The following is a 21,140-nucleotide window of genomic DNA, read 5'->3' on the forward strand; positions in this document are numbered from 1 at the left end:
CTCTACCCCTCCCTCCTTTAAAGACCAAAGGCACAAGGTAGAAATCTGCAGTTACAACAGATGTGGGGGAAACCCTTGAAAAGGAAAGGTGAGAAGCAAACAGAATAGACTTGGCAAGCCTGGAGTGACCTGCGGGACACACATCCGAAACTTGATTTGCTTGGCTGGCGTTGCATGGTGTTAGCACTGAGCATTCTCTCCTGTAGAAAGGAACAAAGATGCCTGAAGCTATGCTCCCCCACTCCACCCCTTCTTTCACACATGGCTGCCTGCTTTATCTGCAAGAGTGCTCTGCCAATTCCTGCAGGCAGCCGAGCAGAAAGGCCAAGCTCCAAAGCAGATGTGGTGCTGACAGATGAAAAGCAAAGTCTTGACTTCAGGAAGAAGGGGTGGGCTGGACCAAGGAAGAAGGGTTTTACACACAGACACATACCTGTACCCAACTCCAGCTGCATAAATACCGCACATCTTTTTTGTGCACCAATGCAAATGGGGAGGCAAAGATTAAGGAAGCCCTGCTACTGAGAGTATAATTATCTCTATTTCGCACCCCATAGTCTCTCCCCATCTCCATTGATTTGACTATTAACAAATCTGCTCTCTAAGTCACGTGCCGCTAGGAATACCCTTGAGCTGCTGGGGTTGGGAAAAGTGATCCACTGAAAGGTCCATAGGCTAAAAAGGCCCTTCTGGGGGGTGGGGAACTGGCATTTTGCCCCCTCAGCAAACAAGGTAGGTTCAGCTCTGTGCACCCTCTAGGCTGCAGTTGCAGCCTGAGTAAACTAGCCGAGACCACAGCCTGAACTGACTTCAGAGCTGATGGGGTGGGGAGGGCATACCTCAGGCTCAGATAAAGCCCTCACATCCAAGGCAAGTTCCTCAAGCCTGAAGAACTCATCTCATGGAGTAGCCACTCCTTCCAGCGGCCACCCCTTCCAGAAGCTGAGCACAAGCCTGTTTTTGACAACATCTTCTGCCTCAGGCCCTTTTGAACCTTGGTTGCTAGAGCACAACTGGACACAGACACACCCCAAACTGTGGCTGTCTCAGAGCTAGGCCCAGGCCTGACAGGGGCCTGCTCTTGAATATATTCAAGATTAAATTACGCATGCACACACAAGATGGCTGGGGGGGGGGGAGAGAGGTAGCAGTACATTTTAAGGTCATTCGTTGTGGTTGCTTTGTATACAACATAATAAGCAGATGTATAGGTACTTCTGAAAAGTATTTTCTCTACTCGTGAAGTTGTGACTGCTTTCAAGCCATTCTGACAAGGAGCTCCCGAAGTCCCTGAAGTGACATTTCTCAGAAAGCAAGCACCACACAGAGCGCCTGGAGATCTCTCCTGCATCCCTATGGAATACAAAATATTCTGGCAACGTGTAAGCAAACACATCGGCCAGACCACATCATTAATTCCCTCCTGATCCCCTTTGAGACACCTCTCACTTCAGTTTCTTGGAGAACAGCTGCCCCAAAGGATTAACAGCACATCTTAAGAGTGGAAAAATGCAGATATTTTGAGAAGTAGTTTACACTTACTTTTTAAACACATTCTTCCTCAATTAAAACTTATTTACTCAGAAGGCTGAACAGAAAACATTTCCACTTAAGAAGAGGCCTGCTAGATCACATCCAAAGCCCATCTAGTCCAGCATCCTGTTCTCACAGGAGCCATCCAGATGTTTGTGGGAAACCCAAAAGCAGAACACAAACACAGCTGGTATTCAAAGGCATACCTAACCATTCTGGCTAGTAGTCATTGTTAGCTTTATTCTCCATGAATTTGTCAATCCTCTTTTAAAGCCATCTAAATTGGTGGTCAGCACTGCGTCACATGGCAGAAAATTCCATGTGCTGTGTAAAGAAGTACTTATTTTTGTCTTTCTTGAATCTTCCAGCATTGAGCTTCAATAGATGACCACAGTTCTTGTATTATGGTGGGGGCATATCCCTATCCACTTTTCCCGTACCATGTAGGCCACATCTCTGTTCTACTCTCCTGTTTCCCCCCTAAACTAGGTCTATGGAGACCTAGAGTCTCTGAAAACGTTAATCTCTGTGATGTGTTGGTACAATTTATACCCATTAAGGACACATTCCAAAATGCTTGTATCTGGCCATGGGGGGTGGGGGTGGGATTAGGTTTGGGACAAAACAGCAAGGAACACGTTTTGAGAGAGAGGAAGGTCATGGAATTTGCAGAACCCTTTTCGTAACTCTGTAACTCCCTTAAAATTATTAAACCCATATTTGGGGGAATTTGGCCTGGTGCCATCTTTTCATATCGTACAAATATTTAACAATGTGCATAAACATTTAAAGCTGGATCACACTATAAAATGGTCATGTAACTTCCTCCAAAGTAGCAATGGATAGATACAAGACCTTGGACTACATGGATCATTAGTTTGACATAAGTACTACTGTTATAATTAGGAGATTCTGACTACCTTGTTGGTCATGCTTGATCATCTAGATAATTGGGAACTAAAGGTCAGAAAAGCAATACTTCCCCCTTCGTTGGCAACAGATCTGACCCGAGACCTATGTTGTCACCCAGTACTAATATGCTCTGCATTAGCATTAGTCAGGCAAACAAATGTATCTGACTTTTACTACTCCTACTACATTTATTATTACCACTACTATATTTTTGTAGGCTTTCTAGAATTGTATTCACTAACATGCATAAACCCAATCAAAACTCTCTCTCCCGCCCTCCCTCCCTCTCCACTTGTTGTTGTTTAGTCGTTTAGTTATGTCCGACTCTTTGTGACCCCATGGACCAGAGCACGCCAGGCACCCCTGTCTTCCACTGCCTCCAGCAGCTTGGTCAGACTCATGTTTGTCGCTTCGAGAACACTGTCCAACCATCTCATCCTCTGTCGTCCCCTTCTCCTTGTGCCCTCTATCTTTCCCAACATCAGGGTCTTTTCCAGGGAGTCTTCTCTTCTCATGAGGTGGCCAAAGTATTGGAGCCTCAGCTTCACGATCTGTCCTCCCAGTGAGCACCCAGGGCTAATTTTCTTAAGAATGGATGCGTTTGATCTTCTTGCAGTCCATGGGACTCTCAAGAGTCTCCTCCAGCACCGTAATTCAAAAGCATCAATTCTTCAGCGATCAGCCTTCTTTATGGTCCAGCTCTCACTTCCATACATTACTACTGGGAAAACCATGGCTTTAACTATACAGACCTTTGTTGGCAAGGTGATGTCTCTGCTTTTTAATATGCTGTCTAGGTTTGCCATCGCCTTTCTCCCAAGGAGCAGGCATCTTTAATTTTGTGACTGCTGTCACCATCTGCAGTGATCATGGAGCCCAAGAAAGTAAAATCTCTCACTGCCTCCAATTCTTCCCCTTCTATTTGCCAGGAGGTGATGGGACTATTGGCCATGATCTTCGTTTTTTTGACGTTGAGCTTCAGACCATATTTTGCGCTCTCCTCTTTCACCCTCATTAAAAGGTTCTTTAATTCCTCCTCACTTTCCGCCATCAAGGTTGTGTCATCTGCATATCTGTGGTTGTTGATATTTCTTCCGGCGATCTTAATTCCAGCTTGGGATTCATCCAGCTGCCCAGCCTTTCGCATGATGAATTCTGCATATAAGTTAAATAAGCAGGGAGACAATATACAGCCTTGCCGTACTCCTTTCCCAATTTTGAACCAATCAGTTGTTCCATATCCAGTTCTAACTGTAACTTCTTGTCCCACATAGAGATTTCTCAGGAGACAGATGAGATGATCAGGCACTCCCATTTCATTAAGAACTTGCCATAGTTTGCTGTGGTCGACACAGTCAAAGGCTTTTGCATAGTCAATGAAGCAGAAGTAGATGTCTTTCTGGAACTCTCTAGCTTTCTCCATAATCCACCGCATCTTTGCAATTTGGTCTCTGGTTCCTCTGCCCCTTCGAAATCCAGCTTGCACTTCTGGGAGTTCTCGGTCCACATACTAAGCCTGCCTTGTAGAATTTTAAGCATAACCTTGCTAGCATGTGAAATGAGTGCAATTGTGCGGTAGTTGGAGCATTCTTTGGCACTGCCCTTCTTTGGGATTGGGATGTAGACTGATCTTCTCCAATCCTCTGGCCACTGCTGAGTTTTCCAAATTTGCTGGCATATTGAGTGTAGCACCTTAACAGCATCATCGTTTAAAATTTTAAATAGCTCAGCTGGAATATCATCACTTCCACTGGCCTTGTTATTAGCAGTGCTTTCTAAGGCCCATTTGACTTCACTCTCCAGTATGTCTGGCTCAAGGTCAGCAACCACACTACCTGGGGTGTACGAGACATCCATATCTTTCTGGTATAATTTCTCTGTGTATTCTTGCCACCTCTTCTTGATGTCTTCTGCTTCTGTTAGGTCCTTTCCACTTTTGTCTTTTATTATGGTAATCTTTGTACGAAATGTTCCTTTCATATCTCCAATTTTCTTGAACAGATCTCTGGTTTTTCCCATTCTATTGTTTTTCTCTATTTCTTTGCATTGCTCGTTTAAGAAGGCCTTCTTGTCTCTCCTTGCTATTTTTTGGAAATCTGCATTCAATTTCCTGTATCTTTCACTATCTCCCTCGCATTTTGCTTGCCTTCTCTCCCCCGCTATTTGTAAGGCCTTGTTAGACAGCCACTTTGCTTTCTTGCATTTCCTTTTCATTGGGATGGTTTTAGTTGCTGCCTCCTGTATAATGTTACGAGCCTCCATCCATAGTTATTCAGGCACTCTGTCCACCAAATCTAAATCCTTAAACCTGTTCCTCACTTCCACTGTATATTCATAAGGGATTTGACTTAGCTTGTATCTTACCGGCCCAGTGGTTTTTCCTACTTTCTTCAGTTTAAGCTTGAAATTTGCTATAAGAAGCTGATGATCTGAGCCACAGTCAGCTCCAGGTCTTGTTTTTGCTGACTGTATAGAGCTTCTCCATCTTTGGCTGCAGAGAATATAATCAATCTGATTTCGATGCTGCCCATCTGGTGATGTCCATGTGTAGAGTCATCTCTTGTGTTGTTGGAAAAGAGTGTTTGTGATGACCAGCTTGTTCTCTTGGCAGAACTCTATTAGCCTTTGCCCTGCTTCATTTTGAACTCCAAGGCCAAACTTGCCAGTTGTCCTTTTATCTCTTGACTCCCTACTTTAGCATTCCAATCCCCTATAATGAGAAGAACATCCTTCTTTGGTGTCATTTCTATAAGGTATTGTAAGTCTTCATAGAACTGGTCAATTTCAGTTTCTTCAGCACCAGTGGTTGGTGCATAAACTTAGATTACTGTGATGTTAAAAGGTCTGCCTTGGATTCGTATCGAGATCATTCTATCATTTTTGAGACTGCATCCCAGTACAGCTTTCGCCACTCTTTTGTTGACTATGAAGGCCATGCCATTTCTTTTACGGGATTCTTGCCCACAGTAGTAGATATGATAGTCATCCGAACTGAATTCGCCCATTCCCGTCCATTTTAGTTCACTGATGCCCAAGATGTCAATATTTATTCTTGCCATCTCATTTTTGACCACATCCAACTTACCAAGGTCCATAGTTCTTACATTCCAGGTTCCTATACAGTATTTTTCTTTACAGCATTGGACTTTCCTTTCGCTTCCAGGCATATCCCCAACTGAGCGTCCTTTCGGCTTTGGCCCAGCCGCTTCATCAGCTCTGAATCTACTTGTACTTGTCCTCCGCTCTTCCTCAGTAGCATGTTGGACGCCTTCCGACCTGAGGGGCTCACCTTCCAGCGTCATAACTTTTATATGCCTGTTGCCTTTGTCCATTGAGTTTTCTTGGCAGGGATACTGGAGTGGCTTGCTGGTTCCTGCTCCAGGTGGATCACGTTTGGTCAAAACTCTCCACTATGACCTGTCCATCTTGGGTGGCCCTGCACGGCATAGCTCATAGCTTCTCTGAGTTATTCAAGCCCCTTCGCCACGGCAAGGCAGTGATCCATGAAGGGGCCCTCTCCACTAGCTATCCTCTTTCATAAGATGTGAGAAATATAATACAATAAATATCTATAACTTTTAAAATATATAAAAATGAGTATTTATTGAACAGATCCTGCTATACAGGTAAGAGTCTGCAAAAGAAAATGAAATGCTGCAGCGTAAAAAAAGAGAATCACCTGCTTGAGGTTCATCAGGAGAATGGTGAAGCATTTTTGAACGATCTGAAAGTTACCAAGGGGATCTAAAAAATTTAAATGCCCTAAAAATGGCTTGCCCCTTAACAACAGATCTGATGTGGATACATTCATAATGGCCTTTTCAGTTTCTACTTGGGTTGCATAGTAGCCAGTTGCTCTTTGACTTCCTGAGTTCCCTTATCCCACAGATTGCAAGCTACAGCTGCTTGCAAAACACTGCTAGAATGACAAATGGTGGCAACCAAGAGGCTATGAATGATGAAGTCATTGTTAAGAATAGAATGCCTTGCAGCATGGCTGCATTGTCTAAGTGACAAAGCTTGCACTAATACTGCTGAGAGCTGCTCATCCATCATGGAGTCTGTGGACATTATCTCACACTATAAACTCTACTTTCAGATGCGAAAAAAAGATGTTCTTGTGAGTCTATTCAAAAACATAGACTCTGCCAATAGCTGGTATAGTGCATGCATGCTGAATAAATACAATGAGAAACTGGTTGAGTGCCTGATTTTGAAATCATGTACATGGAATTTAAGCCAATTAAGCTATTATGTGAATGTAAAAGAATGTTCACATTAAACCATAATTTCAAAAGAGGAAACTGCAGCTGTATCTTCTAGATTTTCCTCCATAATGTTTTCTGATGGGAAAAATATCTAGCTTTTTTCAGAGTGAGAAACATTATAAAAATTGAAGATTCTCACACCTTGCAAAATGAGAACCTCCACATTCCTCTGCAATCATCATAATAAAAAAGGCAAGTTGGTTAACATTAATATGTTCACTATGACAAAGGCACAGACTGATTCAAGATTTCCAGTGACTTAAACTCTGGGAATAGATCTGAGTGAATACCTTCTGTTTCCTGTATACTGTAAAACCAACAACAACAGGTAGAAGGGTGAGGGAAAGGCGAGAAACTGAACAAAATAGCCCCTTTGAGTTTCATCAAAATCTGCCCCAGGAATCTCAGCACATGCTCCAATACCACCAGGTGTTTGGGGATTCCATCATTGTAGCTTAGATCAGCAGGTGATCAGGCCTTTAATGCGATAAACTTGTTGGTGTAGAGCTTATTTCTCTTATTAAAAGTAATTTTTATTCACAAAATTAACAAAAGAAAAAAGAGGGAAGAGAACAAAATAAAGACAGTAAAATAAAAATAGTATAGCAGCAAAAAAAAGAATCAGTTCACACTCTGAATTTACTTCTCTTGATCTCCATGTTTTGTCTTTTCCTGTCACTTCTTGGTTTCCCCTTAATGCAGCCCCCAATTTAAGAACAGGTCTAATATTATTTTATTGTACTACATTGTATTAAGTACTCTAAAGTGCTGTTTGGACTGTGTGTATGTTACACACACACACACACACACACACACGTGGGTGGCACTGGATTTGGGGTGGGGTACCCTAGACAGCATCTCAAAAAGCAGAAACATCACCTTGCCAGCAAAGGTCCGTATAGTTAAAGCTATGGCTTTCCCAGTAGTGATGTATGGAAGTGAGAGCTGGACCATAAAGAATTGATCGCCAAAGAATTGATGCTTTTGAATTATGGTGCTGGAGGAGACTCTTGAGAGTCCCATGGACTGTAAGAAGATCAAACCTATCCATTCTTAAGGAAATCAGCCCTGAGTGCTCACTGGAAGCACAGATTCTGAAGCTGAGGCTCCAATACTTTGGCCACCTCATGAGAAGAGAAGACTCCCTGGAAAAGACCCTGATGTTGGGAAAGATGGAGGGCACAAGAAGGGGACGACAGAGGACAAGATGGTTGGACAGTGTTCTGGAAGCTACCAGCATGAGTTTGACCAAACTGCGGGAGGCAGTGGAAGACAGGAGTGCCTGGCATGCTCTGGTCCATGGGGTTACGAAGAGTTGGACACGACTAAACAACAACAATAACACCTGCCTGGATTAGGGACGCGGGCGGCGCTGTGGGTTAAACCACAGAGCCTGGGACTTGCCGATCAGAAGGTCGGTGGTTCGAATCCCCACGACGGGGTGAGCTCCCATTGCTCAGTCCCTGCTCCTGCCCACCTGGCAGTTCGAAAGCACGTCAAAGGGCAAGTAGATAAATAGGTACCGCTCTGTCGGGAAGGTAAATGGCATTTCCGTGCACTGCTCTGGTTCGCCAGAAGTGGCTTAGTCATGCTGGCCACATGACCCGGAAGCTGTACGCCGGCTCCCTCGGCCAATAAAGCAAGATGAGTGCCGCAACCCCAGAGTCGGTCATGACTGGACCTAATGGTCAGGGGTCCCTTTACCTCTACCTTTACCTGCCTGGATTAAAATTCCAGTAAATTAAAATTCTAGTAAATTAACTAGGAGGATTTGAACCAGGCATTATCTCCCAGTCTAATCTCCCTTGAAGGTTTGTTGTGAGGATGAACTAATTGATTCGATGGCTTGGAGAAATGTAAATATGTAGAAAAAAATAAAGTGAATAATGGGAAATAATTTCCATAGGTAAAACTGAATGGTGTTTTTTTTCCTTTGTCCAGGAAAGAAACCCTATTGTTTTGCATTGAGCCCAATATTCAGCACTTAGTATTCCTAAAAGAAAGGAAGAATATAGTTTCTTGTTCTGACATCATTGCTCTTGTCATATGGACTATGCACACTGTGCTCAGTCCACAATTCCATCTAGCTGGGGATCAGCATGACCTACAACAAGCACTATGCAGACAGCACCATGCAGACAAGCCCTTGGAGTACTGATGGTGAGAACCAGGAAAATGAGCAAATGTGGGATTTAGTACAGACAGCCGTTGTCATGCCAACTTTTGATTTACACAGAACAATTAACCAGGCACAATGCAAAAGTTGTTCAATCTCACAGAAATCTAACCAGGCACAATGCAAAAGTTACTCAATCTCACAGAAAGAGAGAAAGAGAAGTTTTACAAATATTTTAGCAAATATCATTACAAAGTGGATTATCAAAATACATCAAAATTCTAAGATTCACATTCTCTATTCAATGCAAAATATATTAACTAACACCTGGTTAACATATTGCATCATATGCAAGCAGAAAGCTGCATAATTATTTCTTCAATGAAAAGGGATTTCAAATTTCATTATTGTATCCTGCATACCTTAGAATTAATACACATTCCATTATGACTTTTGGATAATTCTGTGTAACTAAAAAGCTTGAAAATTTAATGCCAATATTCAATATCACCTTACCATGTTTGTTTGTCTAACATGCACAACATCATCTTCTTGTTTCTCTTAACATCCATCGTTTATTATTATAAAACCAAGCAGCCTGAAATAATTATTTTTACACTAGAGTCTAGAGGGTTAACCCTTCTTTCCCCAGACAAGCCCCCACCCCCAGCTTAGAATAAAAGCTTCTAATGGTACCCATAGGTTTATGAGGAGAGGGTGATCCTAATTGCAGTGGGTGGGGGTGGCAAGGTGTAGCCAGCTCAAGGGCCAGAAGTCTTTCCTACATCCTTGCTTTAGAACCTTTCAATATTTGCCTCTCTACAAATCACACCCTTTTCTTCCAAACAAACATTAGAACGATGTGCAACCCAATCTAATGAATATTTATCTTGACATAAATCCTATTTAATTCAACAGAATTATCTCTCCATGTAAGAGTACATAATATCAAAACCTTAGGATCTAATGCTTAGATATTAAACTCAATAACCTAAAAAACCCCAACAATCAGTAATAGTGGAAATTGAAGGAAGAGGGAGGGTTTCCCCCCCAGGCTCCTAAAGGCTAGTATGTATTAACAGGAGAATAGGAATATTTAAATAAATAAAAAACCTCTCCAGCAAGTGTGATTAATTTCTTTGGGTTTAATATTCAGGGCTATAAAATATGCATCACCTACCCTACAGTGTTTGAGATTTGTCAGGTGAATGCCTCATTAAGCTGCTTTGGGAAGATGTGCTCTCAACTAGTGAGCTTAAATATTTTTGACAAATCTTAAAAAACAAAATGAAGCCATTTTATTTATTTTTAAATGTTTTATGATCAACTTAGCATCAAGGAGAGGTGTGCAAGCTGACAGTTCTGAAGAATGAAAGCTTCCCAATTATCACATTATGCTATCACTGCAGAGTAGGGCAAGCTACTGCAAGCACTTACATGTCACGATGCCTTCCCAAAGGAGCTCTATATACTGATCTCAGCAGAGAGTGTAGTGTGTTCTGTCTCAGATATTTGACTAGGAAACTGCCAGTTGCATCAGTTCACATCCATTGACCCTCCATCCATGTCTTCTAGAACGATAAAAGAGAATACTGTAACTAGTAAATGCTGTTCATCGTTTAACCAAAACCTATCATAAAATGGCTGGCTTTTACAGAATGTATGTTTATATAGGCATTGTGCCTGCCTCCCTAAAGAGAAGGAAACCACATATACACTCTGGGTGCTCCAGATAGGCTTCCAGCAACAGAAACTTTGCATTCAGCAACCTTCTGAACCCAAGGAAACTGATTCAGTGGCTCTACACTGGAAAACCAGTTTTTGTGTACAAATTGTTCTCAGTAGATCAGATAGATGTCTCAGAAATTTATGTGAGTGACTGACTTGTCAAACATAATTTAACCAACAAATATGCCCATGGATAATTTCATTAAGAGAGTTTAGCGTAGACAGTTGGATATTACTGAATCTTGGTTAATCTAGCATCTTGATCATGGGCAGGGAGCCCTTTCCAACTCAAGGCCGCATTCACTTCGGGGCAATCATCCAGGAGCCACACACAAAGAATAGGCTTGGCCTTGGTCAAAGGCAAAACTGTGCAGAGCAGTAGCTGCAAAGGTCATCTTAGTAAAGCAGGCTAGTTTCTACAAGCTCCCACACCCCGCTCAGTCCTCCATCCAGGTAAGCAAGGAACATTATGACAATTCAAGGACACATTCCAGCCAAGGAAAGACACTCAAGAAGGGCACCAGAGCCAGTGAGTGTTGTGGCTTGGGGAAATATAAAAAGCCAAGAGGGCCACATTTGGCCCCAAGCCCTGAGGCTCTCCACTGCTGATCCAGAGGAAGTAATGAAAAACGTTTTTACTGATTTCTGTCAGTTGTGGATGCAGAATGCTGCACCTTCAATAACAAGTAAGCAAATAAACAAAATAGTTAACAATCCTGCTTCTGGAACATGAGCGAATCAGGAAATCCTAAAACTGCCCTCCCACTTTCCAGTCTGTACAACGCTGAATTAAGAATGGAATAAGCAAAGGAAACTGTTGAGGGTCCCAGATCTTTCGAAGCCTCACACCCCAACGCCTGCTTTCATAAGTAGAGCTACTAGCCCTCATGGTATATAGGAAACAGCATGGAAATGGGAGGACTTTGCATACTTACTCTCCTTCACCCGCTCGGTGAATGCAATCTCTGCCACTGCACCCCGAATTGCATTTAAATCTAGTTAATCGATACCGCCTCCCCACCCACTTCAATTACACCCCTCAACAGAATTTCAACACCTTCTTCCACAAACTGTCCATAAGACCCACCCATTTCACGGCTCCCTCGTTTTCTTCTCCAATGGCCAGGCTTTCCTCTCCCCGCCTGCTTTCCCCACTGGGCAAAATTCCTATCCAACGGGAAACCAATATGTTAGACTCCCGCCCTTTTTAATCCTCTTTCTAATGGCTAGGGTAGGCCGTGGTCGCCCGTCCTTTCCCCTCAGCTTAGGGCGCTGGTCCCTCGCGCCGGCTGGCGGATACCACGTCGGCTTCTGACTCCCCCTGCTCGGAATGCGGTGGTTGTTAAGGGGTGTTAAGGTTTTGCCTTGGGAAGCGGCCTCCGTGGGGTAGACCACTTGCGGTACCAGCCCCAAGAGGCTTCTGACAAGGCTCCAGGGGCACCAGGCCGCGTTTCCATGGCGACCACGAGAAGCCGCCGCCGCCGCCGCCGCCTGCGGGAAAGCGCTCGTGCTGCGCAGGTGGAAGGAAGAACCCCGTTAGGGCGCGCGGGGCAGAGAGCCCAGCTTGGGCATGGTCGAGATATTCCGCGAGTGAAGCTGGTGAAGCGGTTCCACAGCCCCAAAGACTAGAATTGGCGGGAGCAGCGGATTCACGGGATCCTCACGGCCATCCGGAGCTGCGGACTCCGGCCACGTCCTGGAGGTGGTCTTTCCCTTTCCGCAGAGATTGCGGCAACTGGGAAGTGATCCAGGCCTGCCGGGACCAGCACAGCCATAACCGCTTGCCCTGCAAAGGGAGGGGGAGCCTGGCTGCGGGAAACAACCTGGGGGTTTCCTCTGCTGGCAAGGGTTTCAGAAGCAAACCTTCCCAAACGAAGCTAGCGGCATTTGAAAAGATCCTTGTGAAATCCCAAACGCGATTATTAGGAGTGAGCTTCACTGACCACATGCAACTTAATTCGGAGTGCAGATGCATAAGATTGCAGAGTTACTGTGGAATGAGTTCTAGCCGCACATGTCAGCAGATAGGTGAAGTGGCTCCCTTCAGTTATCCTGTATCTGATAAAGGAGGACTTTAGACCACAAAAGTTTATGTTGCAACAAATATGTTTGTCTTTAAGGAGTCACAAGACTATTTGTGTTTGTGTTTGTGTTTGCTGTAACTGACTTGCGTTTGTTACAAGCAAAGGAAAAGGTCTGACAGACATGTTACCGTCAGGCAAAACAGCCAACCAGCTACGAAAGGGTGGAACTGCAAAAACATGAGAGGGTTGATCAAGCACCTGGCAGGCCACAGGACTGGTGAACTGCATTTGTCTTTGCTTTTGCCGCTTATGGCAACAGCTCGACAAGATTCCTATCCTGCAATGAATGTGAATAAGTATGGTTCCAAGAGTAGAACTCCTTTGAACTGTGGTGTACATCCTGCTTCTTTTCTTTTACTTGGTTAATACTACCATCTAGCTCACTCTAGAGGCACTACTATCAGTTGGGCTGTGTTCCTAGTCTGTGGTCCTTAGCACTGCCTTAGTTTTTTACACCCATCAATCCTAGAAATTGCTCTTTTATAATCCATTGACAGAAGCTGACATCTGCTTTGAAACTAGCATTATAAAAACACTTCTGATTTTGGGAAGCCATGGGAACGGACCCCAGGGTTGGGGAGACAGAAATTTTGGATAAAATTGTAATATATGTAATAATGTCTGTCTTACCAGTCCTACACACCAAATGATTACAAATATACCCAGTGTTAGAGATTGGCTTTTAAACCACTACACCATAAGATACATGAGCTTACCTTTGTTGCCTGCTGACAGATAGCAGGTGTGTGTATTAAAATAGTAGGGAGGAATGTGTCCTTTGACACCTTTTTAAAAAGTCCAGTCTCCCGGTCTCCCACCCCCTTTTTCATTAGATTATTCATCAATTAATCAGATCCCCCCCATTAATCCTTAGTGTCCTACGAAAAGGGGAGAAGGATCAAATAAGGTCATCATTCCAAGGTGACTTTAGAAAAATTAATTCCTGCTAATTATTTTATTTTGTATTGTGATGACATGTGGCTGGAACAAAGTATCTCCAGCTAACACAGAAGTTACAATGGCCTGAGCTGCCTTATATTAATCTGATGACATCCTTCCAAACTAATTATGCCAACACTACAATCTCTTTTTTATAGATAGAAATTCAGTGCCCACCATGAGCAGAAAATTGTACATTTTTTTATGTGCTGCTCAGAACCCTTGGAACTGGAGTAGGTGGGGAGGACTATCAATGCAAATACATTGATACATTTCTGTTGTACATTCACTGACTACGTGCCTGTTTGTTTCTCTTATCTTTCCCCAGGGATTCATTACAGCAGTGCCGTTACTGTTGATGAAGTAAAGGCTTTGGCTGCTTTGATGACATACAAATGTGCTGTAGTGGGTAGGTTTGCACCAAATGTGAAAAATACTAGGATGGGCTCAACAGGCTAGGAGGTGGCACTACTGTAATACCGTATGGATGAGATACTCAGAAGAGTTAATGCATATCTCAGAAAAACAGTATGCAGTGCTTCTCAGACACTTTGAACTGGGACCCCTCTACAACATATATATTTTATATTTCATATTTAATGTCAGTATAAATATGCAATGTGTATTTGAATAGAATTTACATATATTTTGGGAGGAAGGGAGGAAGCCTATCTCCAAAAGGGTTCATATAACTGTAATAGTGTGCTGTCAGCCCAGTGAAAGAAAGTTATTTCTTGTATGACACACCCTGGAATATGCTGGGACCAACAGTTTTAGAAGCATTGTATTATGTACTTAAAGTACACAATAGAAGTGTCTTTGTTGGCATTTCTTGAATTGATGGAGTGGAGATGATGAAAACAGGACAGAATGAAATGGAGAGAAGATTGGAATGTTGGAGGAAATTACCTCTGGCTTCTATCTTTTGCTTTTCTCTGTTACACATTTTATTAAGTTTGTAGCCCACATGAGCATAAGAAGCTGCCTTATACCAAGTCAGACTATTTTCTCAGCTCGCTGAGTACTATCTGCTCTTAACTGGCAGAGCTCCCTAGGTGTCAGACAGAGGTCTTTCCCATCTGTACCCAAGGAAAATAAAGTCCCAGGAACAAATACTCATGTCAACTTTGTCCCCATATCTATCTGAGCAATACCATCCTGGAGCCAACAATATCAGCCATACAATCAATGACTTATTCACATGCATGTGTTCTTACATAATATACACTGGCATCTGCCAACAATGCCTTTTTGCCATCTACATAAGTCGAACAGGTCTGTCTCAAGGCAAGAGGATAAAGGGACACAAATTGAATGTTAAGAATGGTAACTGGTATCCAATGTGAAGTCAGCAAAATCCTGGGAATCATTATAAAAGTTATTCAGGGCATGTGCCTGGTTCGGTAACTTCATTAGACCTCTGACAAAGTGAGTTGTGGCCCATGAAAGCTTTTGTAACCAATTACTATATTTGTACTGTGTTTTTCTTCCAAGGAACTCAGGGCGGGATTCACTATTCCCCCCACCCACCCACGTTTTACGCTCGCAACAACTCAATGAAGTAAGTTAGGCTGAAATACAGCAGGTAGCCAAGAGTCAGCCTGTGTGCTTTATAGCTGGCTGAAGAGGGGATTTGAACCTGATCACTGAAATCCTAGATCAATACGTGATTGCTATTCTGTGTCTTGGGTGCTATAGCATTCTTGTTTATGCTGCAGCAGAATAACATAGCTATCCCTCTGGACTCCACAAAATTATTTGTTGTTGTTGATTGTGGCATCATTAAGTGAATAATACTAACATTTTGTTTGGTGGGTGGTGGACTCTTGGATACCAGCTTTTCATCAGAATGTGTATCCTGCTAACACATTTGTTTGTGCAGGTTTAGGAGATGGCAGCCTGCCAGTTTCCCTTCAATCCTCGAGAAATACGTTTGTCCCCTAAGCAATCCTTCCCTCAGGTTAAAAAACTTGGCTAGCTGTTCATGTACCAGGAACCGTGTCTAAGTCACCTCTATTGAATTAAGTTTGCTGAGCAATCCCCCAAGGATTACTTTGCTTACTCTAATTAACTTGCCAAGAAAATTAAACTAAGAGGGGAAGCCCTCTGGTCCTCGGGGAATGTTGTCTTTGTGAATTGTTTTTCCTTGCCCAATAAATCAAGTTTAAATTTTCCTCGAAGAAATCAGCTGAGGCAGGAGCTGAACTCTGAGCTCCAGGGGGGAGAACTCAGCTACTGTGTATGCATTCTGTATTCATCTTTCTCCTATTTATTCTTGGCAGTTAACCTGGAACGGGTTGTGCTGTCAATTTGGCTGTTGTCTTGACTGTAGTTCTCATCCTAAGAGAACACTCTTACCAAAGTTGTCATGTTTGGTTTTCGGTGCTCCTGTGAATTTTTCCTTGGAAAAGTTCGTTCATACAACTGATATTTTGATGAAAGCAGGGGCAGACTTTGATAATCTTTTGCAATATGGTGCCCTGTTCGAGGCCAAAATTTAGTGCCCCCAAATGAATCTTCTCAAACTTACACCCCCTTGGCTCAATGCCTGTGGGGGGGGAACCATCCACACTGCCCTAAATCCAGTGCTGGTGAAGAGAAAGTTAAAATGTTAGATGATACAAGTGGTTTAGATATGGGCCCTTCTGTAAACATTAATAGCAGAAAGGAAACACTGTCCACTTATGGGACAAAGGACAAGCCTTTCTGAGCAATCAAAGCTTATCATTTTAAGACATTGGTTCAGTGGAAGGTTAATCGCTTTTTTCCTACTGTTAGGCATCCCTAAAACTCTTGCCTTGGATGTCAGGCTAGACAAACTGAAGTGTGTTTCTCATTCCACAATCATGGCACTATAGTTGAATTTCGAAAAGCTTAGAAGCTTGAAAGCAGCATCCTCAAAGTGCCTTGCAATATCCTCATCTCGGCTACTATTGAGAAACAACTTACAATGGAGAATGCTCCTCGTTTGACCAGACTGATGCACTTATATGCATTTATTAAGCATGGAGCAAGTGTATGTCAATATTCTGACTAGGCAGTAGCTGATTGATCAAATCCACTCTTTTTATGTTGGGTGAGCTTCCTAACAGAAGCATCTCACTGGGGCAGAGCAGCTGTGCTAGCTTCCTGTCAGGTAGGTCCTTGCTGCTCGCCTGGAAGGAGGCAGTGAGGTAGTAGAGAGGTTGGCATGAAGAATGCGCCAAAAGAAGCACTGAATTGGCTCCGCTAGTATGTTTGCACAATGCAGCTCTGCAATTTCTGCCCTTTCCCTCCAGTGACCAACAGTGATCTGCTGGGAAGCTAGTTTTCCAAGCAAGCCACTTCTGTTCTCTAATGCACAAAGCTGGCAAAAGGAGAAAAATTGTAGTGTGTTCAGGTTTGCAAGCAACCAGTTTTCCCTGTACGAAAATATCCCTAGCAACGGATCACAAGTGATTTATTCTGGAGGCTCTTGAAGCAATCTAATCAAGAGCTGCCAGAACTAGAACTGGCAATGCATGGATCTTTCTCTTAGAGATGCAATAAGTAACATGATGGGACTCTTCAGTTCTGGGACTGAGTCAAGCAGGAACATGTAGAACAGCTTTTATTTTTTACTTACTTTTTTCCTCATCTCAGCATTGTTTGCAACATTATGACAATAACAGTGAGTAAAAGATTAGGCTTTGCCCAATCCGTGTGCGGAGAGAAATTACAGAGTCTGAATATCCGGTTATGGGTTGCTAAACACTTTGAGTTCTTATCTGTGCTGCAGAACATATGTGACAGCAGATTACAGCTAATGAAAATGTGGCCCCATAATCATAGGAGATACAGTGGTACCTCAGGTTAAGTACTTAATTCGTTCCAGAGGTCCGTTCTTAACTGGAAACTGTTCTTAACCTGAGGTACCACTTTAGCTAATGGGGCCTCCCGGTGCCGCAGCGCCACCGCCACATGATTTCTGTTCTCATCCTGAAGCAAAGTTCTTAACCCGAGGTACTATTTCTGGGTTAGTGGAGTCTGTAACCTGAAGCGCCTGTAACCTGAGGTACCACTGTATGTGGGCCCTACAAGGTCTCCCCTGTTTGAGACAATCTTGGAATTTTGATGGGGATGTGTGTGTTGGGCATACTATTCTCCATGACATTCCTCCTCCATTTAAAATATGTAGTTCAGTGCAGTCTTCTGTATATAAATTTCACCTAGTCCTTAGAGCAGTGGTTCTCAAACTCCCCCACCCAAACCATTTCCAAATTGCTGGGCATCTTGGCTTAATGATTTTTCTACCTCTTTTAGCATTTTTAATTTGCCGTGCTAGACACTGTATGGTTTTCAATTTTATTTTTACTGCTGATTTTATTACTTAGATATTGTATTGCAATTACAATAAAATACAATTGAAGAAATAAAAGCAATACAAATACAACTAAAAACCATACAGTGTTTTTTTTTTCTTATAGGGTGCCTCAGAGAAAGGAATTGTACACTCAGGATTAGCTTTCACCATGGAATGTTCAGCCAAGGTAGGTGTCTATTCACTCAATATTTTTCTCTTTTCACTATTTTCACAGGACAAGCCATCACTATCCTACAGATACCTCTCTAATATCCTTCTCTATTCTTCTATAACATTCATTATAATATCATCAGAATAGTGCTCATTGGCATTAATTCCTTGTAACCCACCATTTTTTAAGTTTTTGCTTAGGACAAGAGTACCAGGACATGCTAATTTCTAAAGGGAGATGGGAAAAGGTTTCTCTCAATATTTTCTGTGCTTAGAACTCTGTACCTAAGAAAGGTTGCTCTCAAATACTATCTGCAGTAAATTCCTGTGCTAATCCTGTGCTAATCTTACTTCTGCAAATTTTGGCCAGACAGTTAGCACACCGCCAGTGACTGCTTGCAAAATTTGGCTGGCAGGTCAAAAGTTCGTTTCCTGCCTAGCCAGCTAGCAAGAAACCGCTGCTGTTAGCAATAACTAACCAGACCTGCTAAATTTGGCTGGCGGGTCAAAAGTGCAGATTTAACCAGGCCTGCTAAAGAGGCCCCTTTTCCTGTCTTATGCTTACTAATGCAAAGATGAGAAAAGACACGTGTACGAAGGAGAGGGGAGGGAATGTTTAGCAAGCAATAAAATGTGTTTAGCAAGCAATATAGATGTGCCATGTAAGGGAATAATTTGAGAAGGTATGGGAGGGGGGAGAGTGCTCAGAGAGTATAAGAAAGTTTGCTGAAGTGTCTTGCTTTACAGCCAGTATATTTTCAGGAGCTATCCAGCTGGTTGTCTCTGTGTACAGATTGAAATCTGTGCACAGATTTCAATAAACTTTTTCTCCAAAGAAGATTTTGCTTTCCTGGTACTTTTGTTCTCTCCAAGGTCCGGGGATGGCGTGGCTGATGGATCCCTAGGTAAATAAGGCTTCATTTCTATTTATGTTTTATCTTCTAGAAAATCATGGGTGCAGCCACAAGGTATAGCGTAGACTTGGACTGTTGCCTGTTACTGCACCGTTGAAAAGGTCTTTTAAGGTTTACAGTGAGTCAAGTTTCACTTCTTGAGACTACCATCCTATTGACCTTCTGTCTGTTGCCTGAAGAGGAAAAAGTGTGTGTTACCTGTGAGAAGTTAGAACATCACAGTGAGCGAAGAGACCTGAAGTGTCGCTGTGAATTTCTGGAAGCTTTCCCTTCTGTTTACATCTTACTCCTCCCTTTCCTGTTCCCAATTTCCTTGATATTTATTTGGAGAGCTGTTCTTTTTTAGACCTGTAGATGGTGCCAGCCATTTGGAGAAGCTGTTGATTTACTGAATTATACACTGTAGCTGTTCAAATTAACCATCTGTTAGAGTTTAATGTCTTATTCTTTTATTTCATGTGGCTTGCCTTTACCACATGCTTAGAATGCCCTGATCTCCTTGTTTCAGGGTTATGTCCATATTGTAGCTAGCTCAATATTTGGTCCTAAACATTTAATTGCTTCTTGGACTGTGGTAATGGTGCTTTTCCGTCTGTTCAGTGGCCTCTCTTGCAGATGAGAACCATCTTTGCAAGTGAATCTACTTTATTTCTTCCTGCCATAAAGGAGAGATCCTGAGTTTGTGCACATATTTTATTGCAGGCTTGTCCTAGCAAGCATTATCTGCACTATACTCCCCATATACATACTCTATTTAAATGCCACAATAGAAAATCCACACTAATGTTTTCTGTTCTCTCTTGTTTTGCACCCTAGTTGTGGTGTGCCCTTCATTTGTATTCCTAGTACCTGAATCTCTTTTTTTCCACAGCTATACTAAAGGCTTGCTGTTGCCTGAGTCACAGCATTTTCTCAGAATATGTTAGTGAATCTCCACATACTCTTGCTTGATACAAGATACTGAGCCTACCTTCCTGTTGTCAGAATCTCAATTAGAAAAATCAAGTTACTGTTCCTCACCCACTTCCAGCAGAGCTCCAGAATCAGTCACACCTTTGGTTTCAGCCTGTGTCCATCCTGATAGCTGGCCAGAGGACATCTTACTGCATTTTTTGTCTTAACAGCATTTGAAGGGTTGGAGAGTTCTTGGTACAGGTTGTATGTATTGGTGCCCAAAGCTCTGGATAAGAAAACAAGATCTTAGCCTTGGGTATATGAGCATCAGTACACTTGTGTGGCTGTGGGGTCTTTAATGGCATATTCTTTACTGGTGAGGCTGCTTGCTCAAAAGGATTGAATTTGTTGCAAGTATGCTTGCAAGGCTGAGTAAATAGGTGCCAATGAAGTGTTTGTCCAGAAACAACATCACACATGTGTAGTCTAGTCAGCCTGCTGAAGTTACTATTGTTTGTACAATGATATCCAGTCAGTTTGCCTGTTGGCTGAAGGCTGCTTCTCATATTGCAGTAGGCTTAGGACACAGCAAAAGCCAGAGGCAGCTATGGCACCCTGTAACTGTGATTCAGGGAGGATGAATGACAAGAAAGAGGAACCTGCTGCTCCTAGACAATGGGGATTGGACGTTTGGAAAAGATTCACATTGTAACTGTGATATATTGTCTTTTGGTTTACCATGTGAAGATTATTGGCCCTATGGAACAGTTCAGCCTTTAAAACCTATTCTGAAAGATTGTTGTCCCAGTATTGCTTTTCTAACAAATTTAACTCACTACTTGCTAATTACTTATGGTGTTTCTATTCATCCATGTTGTTGGTTCAAGTTTAACTTTGTTTCATACTGGATGGGCACTTCTCATCATCACAGTTGTAAATGGTGGCTGATAGGAATGCCAAATATGTCATAGGTAATGTCAAATTTGGGCCGTATCGCTTTGAGCTTTACTGTGCTGGACAGCTCCTCCTCTCTCCCAGCTGGCACATAGTTTTTCTGTACATTGTCACCTGCAGTTATCCAGCTTCAGCCTTACACACTGGATTGAAAAGCTGTTGTTTGGAGCAGATTAGCAATATCATATACTCACTAGAGAATGGGGGAGGTTATTTTTGAACCATGGAGCTAGTCTTGTGAATGTTTTAGCATCTATGTTATGATTGCAGATTAGCATGATTTGGACAGGCTTGATTTTTTTCCCC

The 21,140-nt window shown here is 42.6% G+C and overlaps 2 protein-coding genes across 3 annotated transcripts in view; one reads left to right on the forward strand and one right to left on the reverse strand.

Moving 5' to 3' along the window:
* GPRIN1 (G protein regulated inducer of neurite outgrowth 1) overlaps nucleotides 1-11,998 on the reverse strand; it is a 56,881-nt gene extending 44,883 nt beyond the window's left edge. Inside the window, exons 1-2 of one of the 2 annotated variants that reach the window (XM_080988412.1) lie at nucleotides 11,645-11,998; nucleotides 10,267-10,400 (exon numbers count right to left, since the gene is read on the reverse strand). The gene's annotated coding sequence lies outside the window, so the exon portion shown is untranslated. Of the gene's footprint in view, nucleotides 1-10,266; nucleotides 10,401-11,492; nucleotides 11,617-11,644 lie in introns of those variants that run through there. The other variant, XM_080988413.1, reaches the window with a different exon arrangement.
* A 272-nt stretch (nucleotides 11,999-12,270) lies between these two features.
* On the forward strand, nucleotides 12,271-19,405 carry LOC308467585 (glutamate dehydrogenase 2, mitochondrial-like). The gene is made up of 5 exons (XM_080989343.1): nucleotides 12,271-12,585; nucleotides 13,909-13,989; nucleotides 15,075-15,141; nucleotides 18,026-18,088; nucleotides 19,018-19,405. Exons 1-4 carry the CDS (start codon nucleotides 12,504-12,506, stop codon nucleotides 18,060-18,062), a joined length of 267 nt encoding a protein of 88 aa, XP_080845469.1. The 5' UTR covers nucleotides 12,271-12,503; the 3' UTR covers nucleotides 18,063-18,088; nucleotides 19,018-19,405.
* The last annotated feature ends 1,735 nt before the right edge of the window (nucleotides 19,406-21,140 follow it).

This window comes from Podarcis pityusensis (genome assembly GCF_964106645.2).
Source record: "Podarcis pityusensis genome assembly, chromosome: 2".
Classification (NCBI taxonomy): Eukaryota; Metazoa; Chordata; class Lepidosauria; order Squamata; family Lacertidae; genus Podarcis; species Podarcis pityusensis.